Raw genomic sequence first — 15,370 nt, 5'->3', positions numbered from 1 at the left:
GCCTGCGCGCCGGGCAGGATCAGCGCGCGCAGCTGCTCTCCGCCCCGCGGCCCCGCCCGCGCCCGCGCCCCCGGGCCGCGCCCCCGCCCCCCATGCACCATCTCCTGGAGCAGTCCGCGGACATGGCGACGGCGCTGCTGGCCGGAGAGAAGCTGCGCGAGCTGATCCTGCCCGGCGCGCAGGACGACAAGGCGGGCGCGCTAGCGGCGCTGCTCCTGCAGCTTAAGCTCGAGCTGCCCTTCGACCGCGTGGTCACCATCGGCACCGTGCTCGTCCCCATCCTGCTGGTCACCCTGGTCTTCACCAAGAACTTCGCAGGTGAGGCCGGGGGCGCGTCCGCAGGTGTCGGGCGCCGGGCGCTCCCCGAGTCCCCCCGCCGGCATCCCGCCGCGGGCCACCCACCGGGGCCTGGCGGTATTGGCGGCGCCCCGGGGGTCTCCCAGCAGATCCCCAGCCACCACCCGCTCCCCCCGCATCGCTGCCTGTGTCGCCAGTCGCCTGGGGCTGCCTCCGAGACCCCTCTCCTCCGATGTATTGTTTTTACTTTCCATGCGCTCACCGTGAGCCCCGGGTGGACGCGTCCTGGACCTGGTGGGTCTCAGGCATAAATGAGACCTGGGGTCTGGCAGGAGAGACCAGGAGGGGGAGTGGGCCGGCTCTGAGGGGGGAGGAGTGGCCAGGTGGGGACCGGAGAAGGGTGTCACAGGTGATGGGAACGGTCACTGAAGCCAAAGGCTGTCAGAGCACCTGGCGCAGCGCTGCCGCCGGACTGGCAGTGAGGGTCCCTGAGACCCAGCCGGTTCTGGTCGGCTACAGGGGGAGGCCTTGCTCTGGGCACTGGGAGCCCAGAAGGTTTGCGGGCAGGACGGGTGAGGCCAGGCTGAGCATCCACAGCGGTGCTGGGCAGTGGACCCACCTGGCCAAGCAGAAGGCCCATGCAGGTGGAATAGGGCAGTGACAGGAACCAGCGCTGTGACATGCTGAGGCCTTAAGTTGACAGACATGGGGGCACCAGGAGGACCTCCTAACAAGTGACCCTGGGTGAGCCAGCCTGGGAGGCACTGGGGGCAAGCGGACGGAAGAGCGGCCTCCAGTACCACCCTTCCTGAGGAGCGGGGACAGGGTCGGGCAGGGAGAGGTGGGCGGCTGGAGGCAGAGAATGGCACCCCCCACCCAGATCTGGTTGGCAAGGGGTCCAGGGAGGCCCCTCCGCAGTCCATTGGCCAGACTTGAGGGCCAGAGGTGCCCGTCCATGGCAGAGGGGGTGGGTGTTCCTGTGCACCCCTCGAGGAGGGACAGGTGACTCTGTCCCCTGAGTGACATTGGCAGACATTCTTGCACTGTGCATTGGTTTTTTCACAAAGGGCTCGATTTTTACGGGTCCCCATGACCTGGGAACCCACCAGACCTGAGTGTGGACATGTCCAGGCCCACGTGATCCTGCTCTGAGACTGGGGACCTCTGCGGTTTCTCTCTTCGGACACCGGTGCCCAGACGCTCTCCCAGGGGCGGGGGTAGCGCACGTGCAGACGCAGGTGTGACCCACCAGTGTCGCTCAGGGCATCTAGGTGTATTGGGTTTCTAAGATGACTGTAACAAGCACAAGCTTGGTGACTCAACTGTCATAGTCTGGAGACCAAAAGTCCAAAATCAGGGTGTGGGCAGGGCCTCTCGCCCAGAGGCTCCAGGGAGGGTCCCTTCTGCCTCTCCAGCTTCCAGGGCCTCCTCACCCCCTCCCTGCATGCCTCTCCCTGGGCGTCTGCTCCAAATCCCCTCTTCTTACAAGGACGCCAGTCATTGGGTTGGGGCCACCCTACTCCAGTGTGACCTTATCTGTTTTGGTTTTTTTAAGATTTGTTTATTTGAGAGAGAGAAAGTGAGTGCGCGTGCAGTGAGGGGGGGTGGGAGAGGGAGAGCATCCCAAGCAGCCCCCCCGCTGAGTGCAGAGCCCAGACACTTCACCAACTGAGCCACCTGGGTGCCCCCAGTGCGACCTTCTCAGGACCACAGCCCAAACAAGGTCATATTCACAGGTACCAGGGGTTGGGACTTGAACATCTTTGGGGGGGACACGATTCTGCCCACTACGGACGTGCACAGGGGGGCAGGCTGGGGACTGCATCCCCCAGGGGCCCCCCCCCCCCCCCCCCCCGGGGACAGGGCCTCCATTCTCATGCTGTCCGGTGAGTCCAGCTCACCCCAAGTGGAGCCTCAACACCACTCCACGCCCAGCCAGGCTGGGGTCTCCCAAGTTCGTTCTTTGTCCCTGGTCCTGGTGGTGCCCTGGGACTTCCTGTGCAGGCCGGCCGCCCCCCCCCCCCCGCCCGCGCTGACCTGCATTTGCACATGGACATGCCTGTGCCCACTTGGGCCCCTGAGCATGGACAAGGCAGGCCTTCTAAGCGGTGGCAGACAGGTGCTGGACCCTGCTGCCCTGCATCCCAGGCCATGCAGCGCCTCGTGTGGAACATGCCTGTGGAACATGCCCACCTTCGGCACCTGGGTGTGCCCAAGGAAATCTTGTCCCAGGTCCCCGAACGCAGGGGGGCTGGCCCCGTTGCTGAGAGGGGCTGCACCTGCCCTGGTCCCCTCACGGCCTGGGGGGGCTTCAGCAGCCGCTCTCGCTCACCTGAATTGGGGGTCAAGGCAGGACAGTGGCTGTGTCGGCCTGTGAAGTGGGATGTCTCCTGGTGCTTCACACAGAACGTGGATGAGCCCCGGGCCCCTCCCCAGACCCGAGGACAGTAGGGGTGCAGGGGGAACCACGTGTCCACAGGCTGAACTGCCAGGAGAGGCCCTGCTGACACGTGGGGACGGCTCAGGTGGGCCAGGGGTGCAAGAAGGAAGTGAGGTCACAAGCTCTGACCCTCAGAGGGCACTGGAGGCCCCTCCACCCAGATCCCACCCCCCCCCACCCCCCGTCCCCAGTGCCGTGTCTGCATCCATCCGTAGACCCCAGCCCCGGGGCACAGGGCCCGCCTGTGTGCCAGAAGGATCCACGCCCCATCCGCAAGGAGCTGGCCTGGAGCCGGGGGCTCGACACTTACCGCCCCCCCCCCGACCAATGCCTGGGTCCTCGCTGCTTGGGGATCCCCTGGAGCAGGGGGAGACCCGACTCTCTATGCCCTGGTTTGCTTGTCAAGGACATGATGCTGGCCACACGTGCTGGCCACGTCCAGGGTTGGGGTGAGGAGCTGACGAGGCCGCACTGGCTTCCTAGCCTAGAATCCCCCCAGTCTGGAGGCCGCAGACAGCAGGAAGACCCCCGTGGCTCCTGGCCAGGCTTGCTGTGAGCAGACCCCCCACTGCGCCGTGGACAGAGGGGGCCGGGCTTGCGGGGTCGCCGGGTTCCGCAGATGTCCTTGGGCCACCGCACAGGGGAAGTTCCAGCTGCATTTTCTTAAATAGCTGGGCCCCACATCACCTGGGGGCCTCTCTAGCCTGGAGGGGTGCAGGTAACCCCCGAGTGCGTGCCCTTTTCGCAAAGGGGAGAGGGCAAGTGCTTGGCCCCGGGAGGACTGCTGAGCATGGGCTTCAGGGCCTGTGCTGAGTCCGAGGAGGGCCAGGGGAGCTGGCGAGGCTGACTGCTCTCTGGGGAGGGGAGGCTGCACGTCTCAGCGGCCAAGTCTCCCCGACCCTCGTCTGTGGCTTCTGAGGGCCTCGCCCTCCCTCGTGTATGGGGTCCCACCCCCTTGGCCCCCAGCACCCTGGGAGAACGTGTGTTCACACCACTGGGGGAGGCACAGGGGGGCAGGAAAGGGTCTCAGCAGAGGAGGCAGCCAGCCGGCAAGTGGCCAGCCACCACCTGCGTTAGCTTCCGGCTGAGGCTCTAACGAGTGACCACAAACTTAGTGGCTTAAATAACACAAGTTTATGATCTTAGAGCTCTGCAGCTCAGAAATCTGAAATGAGTTTTATGGGGCTAACGTCTAGGGGTCAGCAGGGCCTCGCTCCTTCTGGAGGCTCTGGGAGACTGTCGTTTGCCTTTTCCAGTTTCTAAAGACCCCACACTCCTTGGCTTGTGGTCTGTCCTCCACCTTCAAGCCTGGCACAGTGGCATCTTCTCTGCTTTCATCCTCACATCCTTGACTCCGACCCTCCCACCTCCCTCTTATAAGGACCCCTACCCGATAATCCAGGGTCATCCTTCCCACCCCCACCCCCACCCCGAGCCCTAACCTAATCCCCCTTGCAGAGTCTGTTTAAAGTTCTGGGTATTAGTACGTGACACCTTTGGGAAGGGTCTGTGCCTCCCCGGGGAGGAGGAGGGGGCCATGAGCCAGGTCTGGGGGTAGGATCCCACCAGCCAGAGGAGCAATCTGGGCAGCGCTGTAGGGGGGCCGCTAACCCCCGTCCTGTGTGGTGAGAGGTCTCAAGCTGGCCTGGCAGCAGGGTGGCCAGTCCCTCGGGGCCGTGAACATGGGGGCCTGGTGCCGCACAAGGACAGCCCCATGCCTGCCAGGTGTTGCCCTTTGGAGAAGTGTTCAAATGTAACACCCCAGCAGGTGGACCCCAGCGTGGCTCCAGACGCGTCCTTTTGCTGTTGGTTTGTGCCCGTCGTCATCTGGGAGGGAAAATAAAGTTCAGTGACAGCCTTTTTTCTGCAATTCAGGAGGTCTCCACCGTTCCTAGCGGCAGACACTGCCGTCCTGGTGAGTGCTCCTGCCAGAGTCCAGGTCACTGCCCGGGCCCACCCAGCGTCCAGGACTCCCAGCCTGCCCTGCTCCAGGACAGTGGGTCTGGGAGAGACACCCCATACCCCTCAAGGGCAGGCAGGGCCCACTTTTGTGCCACCAGAACTGCCTCTGGCCAGGTAGGACGGTCCGGGCCATCCACCCTCCTAAAGATGGAGCTCCTGGCAGTGCAGCCCAGGGCCGGCAGCTGTGCTGACTGGCTTGTCCTGCTTCCCTGTGGGATTGGGTTTCCCCCACGTGCACACAGACCCTGCGCATACAGAGAGGAACCCCGGTTTGAAGTGCAGGGCAGTCCCTGGGGGGCTGTACCCCCCACCCTGTGCCACAGGCAGCAGCTGTATGTGGGGGTCTCCAGGGTGAGCCCCCCCAGCCACCACGTGGGTCGTGGGTGACCGGGGCGTTTCTGCTGGGGAACAGCAGTCCCTGGCGTGCCTGGCGCGCCCCCCACCCCCGCGCCCCAGCCCGAGTCTCCTCTCTGCCCTCAGAGGAGCCCATTTACTGCTACACGCCGCACAACTTCACTCGCGACCAGGCGCTGTACGCTCGCGGCTACTGCTGGACGGAGCTGCGGGACGCGCTGCCCGGCGTGGACGCCAGCCTGTGGCCGTCGCTGTTTGAGCACAAGCTGCTGCCCTACTCGCTGCTGGCCTTTGCCGCCATCATGTACGTGCCCGCGCTGGGCTGGGAGTTCCTGGCCTCCACCCGCCTCACCTCCGAGCTCAACTTCCTGCTGCAGGAGATCGACAACTGCTACCACCGTGCGGCCGAGGGCCGCGCCCCCAAGATCGAAAAGCAGATCCAGTCCAAGGGGCCCGGCATCACGGAGCGCGAGCGGCGCGAGATCATCGAGAACGCCGAGAAGGAGAAGAGCCCCGAGCAGAACCTGTTCGAGAAGTACCTGGAGCGCCGCGGCCGCAGCAACTTCCTGGCCAAGCTGTACCTGGCGCGGCACCTGCTCATCCTGCTGCTCAGCGTGGCGCCCATCTCCTACCTGTGCACCTACTACGCCACCCAGAAGCAGAACGAGTTCACGTGCGCGCTGGGCGCGTCCCCGGACGGGCCGGCTGGCGGGGGCCCGGCCGTGCGCGTCAGCTGCAAGCTCCCGTCCGTGCAGCTGCAGCGCATCGTGGCGGGCGTGGACATCGTGCTGCTGTGCGCCATGAACCTCATCATCCTCGTCAACCTCATCCACCTGTTCATCTTCCGCAAGAGCAACTTCATCTTCGACAAGCTGCACAAGGTGGGCATCAAGACGCGCCGGCAGTGGCGCCGCTCCCAGTTCTGCGACATCAACATCCTGGCCATGTTCTGCAACGAGAACCGCGACCACATCAAGTCGCTCAACCGGCTGGACTTCATCACCAACGAGAGCGACCTCATGTACGACAACGTGGTGCGGCAGCTGCTGGCCGCGCTGGCCCAGTCCAACCACGACGCCACGCCCACCGTGCGCGACGCGGGCGTGCAGACCGTGGACCCCAGCGCCAACCCGGCCGAGCCCGACGGCGCCGCCGAGCCGCCCGTCGTCAAGCGGCCGCGCAAGAAGATGAAGTGGATCCCCACCGGCAACCCGCTGCCGCAGCCCTTCAAGGAGCCACTGGCCATCATGCGCGTGGAGAACAGCAAGGCCGAGAAGCCCAAGCCCGTCCGCCGCAAGACGGCCACGGACACGCTGATCGCGCCGCTGCTGGACGCGGGCGCGCGCGCCGCGCACCACTACAAGGGCGGCGGGGGCGACGCGGGGCCCGCTCCCGACAAGAAGCACGCGCGCCACTTCTCCCTGGACGTGCACCCCTACATCCTGGGCACCAAGAAGGCCAAGCCCGAGGCCGTGCCCGCCACCGCCCTGCCCGCCTCCCGGAGCCAGGAAGGGGGTTTCCTGTCCCAGGCGGAGGAGTGTGCGCTGGGCTTGGCCTCAGCACCCACCAAAGGTAGGCGGCTGGGGACACCCGGCCCCAGGGAAGGACGCCCCCCCCCGCCCCGCCCCACGGACGGTCCTCTGCAGACCAGGCATCTGGGAACCATGTGCGGGGGTGAAGCAGCTAGGTGGAAGAAGGGGGTGGGCAGCCAGGGGGCCGACCTTAGGGCAGAACGCAGGCAGGCCGTGGGGGCCCTCCCCGGCACGCAGGAGGAATGCTAGCAGGAGAGCCCAGGGGGATATTGACAGGCTCTAGAGAAGGTTCTGGAAATGGGCCCTGCTGCTCCTGAGGCAGCGCGAGATTCCGCCCAAGCATGCCGGAGCGTGCAGAGAGGGTCTCGGGCGGCCCCACATGGCTAAGGAGGCAGGAGGAGGGAGAATCAAGCCCTGTTGGGGGCCTCGGGGGCCTCCGCCGGAGCGGGGCCCTCGGTGACCAGTCTCTGCCCGGCGGGGTCTGAGAGGGGCAGCAGCGGTGGAGGGGCGGGCGGTCCGCAGGCTGTGACCTGCCCGTGCTCTCGGCTGTTTGCAGATGCTCCGCTCCCTGACAAGGAGATCCTGTACCCAGCAGAGCCAGCCCGGGCCACGCTTCCTTCCGGGGGCCCGTTTCACGTCTGCTCGCCCCCAGCAGCCCCCGCCACAGCCCCTCTGTCGCCAGCCACTCTGGGCAAAGCTGACCCGCTCGCCATCCTGAGCCGCAATGCCACGCACCCACTGCTGCACATCAGCACGCTGTATGAAGCCCGGGAAGAGGAGGACGGGGGTCCCCGGGCCCCCCCAGATGTGGGCAGCCTCATCGCCATCCCACCCCCCCAGCAGATCCTCATCGCCACCTTCGACGAGCCGAGGACAGTAGTGAGTACTGTGGAGTTCTGAGGAACAGGGCTGCCCGGGCCATTACACAGCCCTCCGCATGACCAAGGAGTGCTGCGGACTCCAGCCCCACGGGGATGTGGTCTCTGCTTCACCCAGCACTGCCCGCACCTCCTGGCCTCCTGTCCGCATGCCACGGGGCTGAGCACCTGGCCCGCCCGCCCCCCAAGACAGCATCGTTGGGGGTGCTGGCTGGGCCAGGGGCTGGCCTTGACCCCAGCGGAGCCCCCAGCCAGGAAGGCCTGCAGCCGCCCCCGCCCCCACCCCCACCCCCCATCCCTGCATCAGGCACTCGGCCGTGAGGTGAAGAGTCTATTTTTTTAGTCGATTTTGCCTTGGGTCCAGGCTGAGGCAGGACAACTTTGGTCCTGAGCCTGGAAGGAAGCCGGGGGTGATCATACCGCCAGGCCCGGCTATGCCCAAGGGGCCGTGCTCAGGGCTCCCTCCTGCAGTGGGAGGTGCCGGGGTCCACCCTCCATCAGATCAACATGCACTTTCTCCTTGTATCCCGACATACCTGTACTTTATTTTACTAGGATTACTGTAACTACTGAGTGTGTGTTATCAGGAGACAGGACGGCGTGTGCGTGGGCGCGTGAGGGAGAGGACGAGGGCACGGCGTGCAAATGGATGTGTGCGTGAGCGGGCGCGAGCGGGCGAGCAGTGAGCAGAGCGGTGTGGGCACCAGCGTGGATGCACGGGCTATGAGTGGGCACGGAGCTGAGTTGGTGTGGACGCCGGCGTGCAAGGGAAGGAGTCCGACGCAATAACCACGTCCCCCCACCCGAGGACCCACGCTGCTTCCCGTGGGCACCCAGGGCCGGCGCTCGGAGGCTCTGTCCCTATTACCTCAGCCACGGCGACACGTGACAGCATTAAGGTAGCACCGAGCAGATCAATAAATATTATTCTGATACCGCCTGAGTCCTGTGTGGTCCGCCCTGCAGGAGGCCTGTGCTCTGACTGGGCTTGCCGCCCTCCACCCACCGTCATCATGCCGGGACGCTGCCCTCCAGGCCACCCTGGGGGCCCGGCTGCACCCACCGTGAAGCAGGAGCACGTGGTGGTCCCTTGCCGTTGACCTTCCGTGACCTCTGACCGACAGGCATGCTCTCCAGGCCTGGGGGCTAGTTCAGGTGAGCCCTGCCCTCCCTGGGCTCACAGGCTCAGCAGAGGCAAAGGCAGGAGCCCCCAGGAGGCTGTCCCCTCCATCAGATGCTTGGGGACAGGGGCCTGTTGGGTACACTTAGGGGAACAGGGAGAGCCACGAAATCTTCCCGGAAGAGGTCCCCTTGATACGGCCTGGGGGTGCCCCTCATGTTCCAGGGACCCAGGGCAGGGGGCCTTCCTCACTGGGCCCACGACTCAGGTGGGATGAGTCTAGTCTTACGGGTACACCATGGAGCCACATGCCCTTCGGTCCACGGTTGGGGACCCCAAGAATCTGAACAGAGGCTCCTCGGAGCCAGGTAGCTGAGGCAGCCAGGCCAGAAACCTGTGGGCCCTAGGGTGGCAGCGGGGGGGGCCATGGCTGAGACCGGCGTGAGCCCACTTGCTGTGCTGCCCAGAGACCTGCCCCGCCCGGCACCTGGAATCCCTGGGGCAGCCTTGAGCTGGGCAGGCTGACCTTCCCTGGAGCTGGCGCATCATACAGGGACACAGACAAGGGACCGCATCCCTCCATGGATTTTTTTTTTTATAGATTTTATTTATTTATTTGACAGAGACAAAGCGAGAGCAGGAACACAAGCAGGGGGAGTGGGAGAGGGAGAAGCAGGCTTCCCGCAGAGCAGGGAGCCCGACGCGGGGCTCGATCCCAGGACCCCGGGATCATGATCTGAGCCGAAGGCAGACGTTTAACGACTGAGCCACCCAGGCGCCCCTTCCATGGATTTTAAAATGTGGTTTTATTATCACTCAGGTGTGCTGAGGCCTGCGACCAGGAGACAGCCGCCATCGGGAAGATAGCTTATCACTCACAGCCCCCAGGAGGAGGGGGCACGCCGTGCCCAGGCTGGGGGCCGCTGGGGGAAGCACCAGCAGGCAGAGCGGGAGGGGGACGAGGGCAGGAGCCATTCCTGTGGTTTCCGCAGGAAGGAACGGACAAGGCAGGTGAACAGGCTTAGGACTGGCCTGCGTGAATACCGACCACGGGTTCCCGGGCTCCCCTGGTTGTCGGGCACCTGCCCTGGGTGGTGGGAGCAGGTGAGGGAGGCGCCGAGGGTGGGAGCCCCACAGAGGGGGTGGTGGGCCGGGGCTCTGGGTCGGCTGGTTTGTACATGGGAGTTTGTTGTTTCTAGGAATTAGTCCTGGGAGGGGCCGACCTTCCAGGGTCAACTTGGCCCAATGTCAAAATATCAGAAAATAAAAAGGCATCATTAATACACCCTGTCCCCAGAGAGCACTTGGCCTCACCTGAGCCAGGACACTTCCCGCCCAGCATCCCAGGCTGTGAAGCCCACTGCCCCTTGGGTTGGCACTCACCATTTCCACGTGTCCAGGGAAGGGACCCCACATGCCCACAGGACCAGTTCTGCAGGGTGGGGACAAGCCCCTGGTCCCTCAGCAGCTCCCCCCTACCTTGGTCCCACACCATCAACCGGCTCCATGACCCTGTGAGCACGGTAGCTGTGCCCACCTGGGCGACTCAAGTCAGCAGCTCTTGCCATGTCCCCCCCCCCCCCGGCCATCCCCTCAGTGGGGCTGGAGTCCAGTCCAGCCTCCCCAGCCATCCAAGGCCACACTCACTTGCCCACCCTGCCCATCCACGTGCACAGCTCAGCTGGGCCCTGCACGGGTCATCCCTGCCCCTGCCCCGGGGACTGCTCTCAAGGTGGAGATGGCCCCAGAGCCCTGCAGAGGCGTTCGCTACCCGGGCTGTGCAGCAGGCCGGTCTCGTGCACCCTCCCTCCGCCAGGGAACACCAGTACCGCTGGCTGAGCGATGTTCACACACACACACACGTCTAAGTACGGTTAGCACACACCCGCCGAGGAGGCCCCCAGCACAGCCACCTCTGTGTCTTTGGGGAGACTGCTCTGCCAGGCTGTCAGCCACCTGTCCCCGGGGCCAACGCCCGGCAGGACGCTGCAGAGCAAGTCGCATCCCGCAGAGGTCCGTCCTTCGGAGCACACGCAGTGCCCTCAGCGTGAGCTGAACCCTTGCCCTGGTTTGCTGGGGAAGAGAAGAGCCCAAGTCATCGTCCCATAGAAGCCAAGCTCTCCCTGCAGGTGCCGAGGGCCGCCACCTTACCCCACTAGTGCAGGAGGGCGCCCCATCAGCTCTAGTGTTGGTCTGAAGCCCCCCACCCACCTCTCATCTCCTCACCCCTTCCTTGTAGCCAGGGCACTGCAGCGGCCGGGGGCAACTGTCCCCGCCTCAGAAAAGAAGAGGCTACCACACAGGCAAGACTGGAACCCAGGTCTCTTCCTGCCACGCCGGCACAGCATGGGCCTAGCAGCCAGACTCGCTCCAGGCCCCACTGCACACTGCCCGGCAGTGTGTGCTCCTGAGAAGGCGGCCAAGGTGGTTGGGACGCAGAAACGACCTGAGCCGGCACAGAGGGACGGAACAGTAACTGGACAGGAGGAGCACGTACCAAGGAGGACAGAGGCCTCCCTGAGGCCAGCCGGGCCCTTCGGGGACCAAGAAGCCGTAGGAGGGAGGTGGCCGGCAAGCCTGGCCCAGAAGCGTCAGCCTGGAGTCTCCTGTATACGGAGCTCAGCGGGCAAACAGCCCAGCCTGGTACCAAGAGTGGCCGGGGGATTATCTCCCACATCAGCTGGACCCCAGGACCACCCCACCAAAGAACACGGGAACCTGTGACCCCTACAAGTCACCAATGCCAGGGCCTCTCTTCCTGGAACCTGAGGGGCGGCCCAGTGCCCAGCTCCGAGTGCTGGTGTATTGGCCCAGCAGGTCCAGGCCCAGTGGGGGCTGGACTGGACTGTGCCCTCACTCCCAAGTAGCTCCAGACTGAGGGCCAGGCAGCCTGCTCCAGCTACTGAGGCCCCCAGCCAGCCAGTCCTCCCACGGCCCTGGGCTGGACACAAGCTTCCGTGGAGCTGACTGGGGGTCCGCGTGTGGTCAGCAGGCAAGCCGTCCCCACATCCACCAGCTGCAGGGTGCCCAGCCCCAGAACCACCCTGCGAGGATGGAGGAGGCCCCAGAACCACCCTGCGAGGATGGAGGAGGGCCCAGGCTAGGGCAGCAGCCCCCAGGCCCCCTCCCGGGCCCAGGCAGTGGGGGTGGGCGGCCGGGGGCGCTCCACGTGGGGAGAAGAGGGGGGTGGCCTCGGGACACCCTACTGGGAGTCCGCCTCCCACGCCCCACCGCCCACTTGACCAAATAGGGACGACGAGGGGCCAGAGACATGGCGGTTGGGGCCCCTCCGCGGCAGTGGGTCGGTGGCTCCAGGCTCACCGGGGTCCGCCCGTCCTGAGACCGCCCATCAAACACCCCTCCGGGCCTTGGGGTCCAGGTCTCAGCCTGGTAGGCAGCAGGACCCCTGGGGCCTGCCCTCCCAGGGGACTCCACCCACCAAGTCGAGGGATGGCCCGGTCGCCGGCGCGCGGGAGTCTAGGCACCCCCAACCCAGGTCGAGCCACGTGGGCTTGCTCCACAACCGAGTTTTTTGCTCCTCCCATCCCACTATGGGCTGCCCCTTGGGCGACTGACACAAAGTCTCTCCGTGGACATCGTGGGAACATCATCCCTTTTACAGACTGGGAGCTGCGGTCCGAGAATTTAAGAGTGCTCTGCAAGGCCGCCGGGCTCCCCGACAGGCCCGGGGACTCGAACTCACGCGTCCAGAATCTCCTCCTTCCTCCTAGAACCAGAGGCGGCGGTGTCGGAGCGGGGCGGGGTGGGGCGGGGCTTTCCTGCGCGGCCCCCTGGGAAGTGTAGTCCTCGGGCGCTCGCGCACGGCCCCTGGGAAGTGTAGTCCTCGGGCGCTCGCGCGCGGATCCCTGGGAAGTGTAGTCCGGCGGCGCGGACGGAGCGCGCCGACGGAGCGGACGGGCGGCGCGTGGAACTGCGCTTCCCGGCATGCCGCGCGCCGCCCGCCCCCGGCCCCGGCCCGTCCGGCCGCTCCGCCCCCGGTCCCGGCCCCGGTCCGCCCCGTCCGGTGGGGCGACTAGCCGCATGGAGGCCGGTTGAGGAGCGCCGCCCCGCCTCGGTACGCTGCGCGGCGCGGGCCCCGGCTGACAGGCAGGGGTCGGGGTCGGGTCGGGGTCGGGGGCCACCTCGCTCTGGACCGGGCCCAGTCAGCCCCTAGCGTGGGGTCTGAGGCTGGAAGGGTCAGCCCAGGCCTGTAAGGAGGGCGCGCGGGGCCGGGTCGGCGGCCAGGGCTCGAGGGGAGGGGGGCGGGGGAGAGGGCTTGAGGGCTCGGGTGGGGCGGGCCGGGGGCCGCGGGCCTCTCCCGGCGGAGACCCGGGCCCTTCCCGAGTGCTGGTGGCCTCTGCCCTTCAAGCCGAGCGAGTAGGGCTGCCATATGGCAGAGTGGAGCGGAGGTCTCCCCCGGTGTGCGCGCAGCCGAACTTCAGAGGCCTGCAACAGTCTCCACTTTGTTTCCATGAAGCAGCCGTATGGAGGTGTAACTTCTGTGCCACAAAGTACCGCGTATGAGAGTCTGTAACAACCCTCCCCGGAGAGGCAAGGCCGCCTTGGCATCAGCCTCAAAAACAACTAGGAACTCCGCTCACAAGTCCTTGCCACCTTTGGGGATCGGGACAGCTTCGTTAGGAGAATGGGTGGTTTCCAGGTGGGATCCCACTGGCTTTTGGGGTGCCCTGGAGAGGGAGATGTGCGGCCACCAGGCTCACTGCACTCCTGGGCAGGCTCAGCTCTCTCTGGGTCTCTTGCCGCCCCTTTGGCTCCTGCTCACCCCCTTGCAGCATGACTGGAAGGGACCCTTGACCCTGGGACCACTGGTCAGTCTTGCAGAATGGCCATGATGCTATGGTGTCTGGGCCTGCCAGGAGAGAGCCTGGTAGGGTGAGGAGCCAGACCCCTACACAGCGCCCTGCAGTGCTGGTCAGTGTGGGGGCCCGGCAATGGGCTCCGTGTCCGGGCTCCAGGAGGGTCAGTCAGGTGAGCTGGAAAAGGAGCCATTCAGGCCTCCAGCCCAGATACAAGTGGGCGTATGTCCTCTATCCCAATCCCAAACCCAAACTTTGCCACGCCTCCATAAAGCAGGTGCTGCCAGACTCAGGGGGGTCTCAAGTGGCCAAGGGTGCCCAGGCTTAAGAAGTGGGGGCATTGAGGAGGTCAGGGCTTTGGCAACATCCTGCCATCTCCCGGCGGGATATTTATTTCTACAGCCCACCGGTCTGTCCAGATTGGGACCTCTGACTTTCTGAGCAAGCCTAGTGGGTTGGTTGGGAGATGCAGGCTTTTCTGGGAACTCCATTTGGTGCTGGTCGGGTCTTGGCCGCACTGAGAAGCCAGCCTGGGATCTGGGAGGCAGTTTGTGGCTTTCCCGTTTTTAGAGGGGCGAGGGGGGCAGAGGTGGGTGTCTCAGCCTGCTCTGCAGCCATAACGAACAGCAGAGATGGGGCTTAAATAGCAGACTGTTTTTTCACAACTCTGGAGGCTGGAAGTCCGAGATCAAGGGTGGTTGCTGATGAGGGCTTTTTCTTCCTGGCTTGCCGATGGCTGTCTTCCCACTGTGTTCTCACACAGCCAGATCTCTGGTGTCTCTTCTCATAAGGGCCCTAATACCATCATGGGGCCCCACCCTCATGACTTCACGTAACCTTAGTCCCGAAGGCCCCACCTCCAAACACCATCATCCTGGGGATTAGGGCTTCAGTATATGAATTTTGGGGGACGCAGTTCAGTGCATTGCAATGGGACCCTCCCCTGCCTGGGCTGGGCAAGCAGGAACCTGGGTCTGCCACTCCCACTGAACTGTCTGATGTCCTCTGCTTCTGTCCTGAAACGGACACCCAGCAAAACATTTTCAGATGCTAATAACGTCATCCAATGCAGAACAGTTTAACGTGTTACTCTGATTTGTATCTCAGGGCTGTACACCCCAGGTGGGTCCCTAGTGTAAGTGGGGCTTTTCCTGTCCTTTGAGCAGGCGCTTTTCCTGGAGTACTGGGCAGGGTGGGTCCTCCTGGGGCTGTTGGGAATTCCCACCACTTTGGAGTTTGTTTTCCTGAAAGCTTGTGGTGATTCTCCTGCTGTCCTCTATGTGCAGCATTATGATTCCCAGAGCCAGATCATGGTGTGTCCCTCTACAGATAAGGAGATGGCCAAGGAAGACTCGTGTTCCATTGTCCCCTGAAACCAGACTGCTGGTTCTTTTGTGCCCCATGGAGTTTGCTCCTGCCCACACAGGAGGAAGCCCACAGAGGTCTATAGGTTATGAGCTGAAGTGAAATCTGCGTGTGGCACACGTCTTTAGCTGGGAGAGGGCCTACTGTGTGCAGACGGATGGGACGTCTGGGTGACGGCTCTAACCACCCCGATCCTAGAGGAGGAGCTAAGAGTCCCAGCAGGTTGGAGGGTCCTGCCCGGGGCCATGCAGCACCAGGTGGCTGGTCTGAGATCTGGCCAAACCCAGGCCATCCTCTGCAGCACAGTTGAGCCATCTGCCCACGGGTCATCCCGGTGGACAGCCCTGCGTGGCAGTGACAGCTGGTCGGAGGGAGTGGGTAGCCTCTGCATCTGGCAGAAGGCTCTTCCCGCTTTGTGCCAGGTTCCAGAGACCCCCAGCACTGGTGGCTGGACCGCAGCCCAGTAGCACGGCTACACACTGGGGTATGAATTTAGGAAGGGGCACATTTGTCTCCCCTCGAGGGTGTCAGCCAGGGCTCTGCTTGTCACTGCAGCAATGGGTGCAGAGAGGTGGGGCCTGGGACCTGTAGATCCAGAGAGTGTG

The 15,370-nt window shown here is 64.6% G+C and overlaps 2 protein-coding genes across 4 annotated transcripts in view; both read left to right on the top strand.

Moving 5' to 3' along the window:
- Positions 1-92: 92 nt before the first annotated feature.
- On the top strand, positions 93-7,803 carry PANX2 (pannexin 2). 2 transcript variants are annotated; one of them, XM_044915755.1, is made up of 4 exons: positions 93-318; positions 5,180-6,625; positions 7,142-7,343; positions 7,429-7,803. In XM_044915755.1, the coding sequence occupies exons 1-4, from the start codon at positions 93-95 to the stop codon at positions 7,463-7,465; spliced, it is 1,911 nt and encodes a 636-aa protein (XP_044771690.1). In that variant the 3' UTR covers positions 7,466-7,803. The 2 variants fall into 2 exon arrangements, with proteins under 2 accessions (XP_044771690.1, XP_044771689.1); XM_044915754.1 differs by having other exon boundaries at positions 7,142-7,803.
- A 4,767-nt stretch (positions 7,804-12,570) lies between these two features.
- The window catches only part of TRABD (TraB domain containing), a 9,586-nt gene continuing 6,786 nt past the window's right edge, over positions 12,571-15,370 (top strand). For both annotated transcript variants that reach the window (XM_021687477.2, XM_021687479.2), the window contains exon 1: positions 12,571-12,658. The gene's annotated coding sequence lies outside the window, so the exon portion shown is untranslated. The remainder of the gene's footprint in view (positions 12,659-15,370) is intronic.

Source organism: Neomonachus schauinslandi, chromosome 5 (assembly GCF_002201575.2).
Source record: "Neomonachus schauinslandi chromosome 5, ASM220157v2, whole genome shotgun sequence".
NCBI lineage: Eukaryota > Metazoa > Chordata > Mammalia > Carnivora > Phocidae > Neomonachus > Neomonachus schauinslandi.
This window is presented reverse-complemented; position numbering and strand designations above follow the sequence as displayed.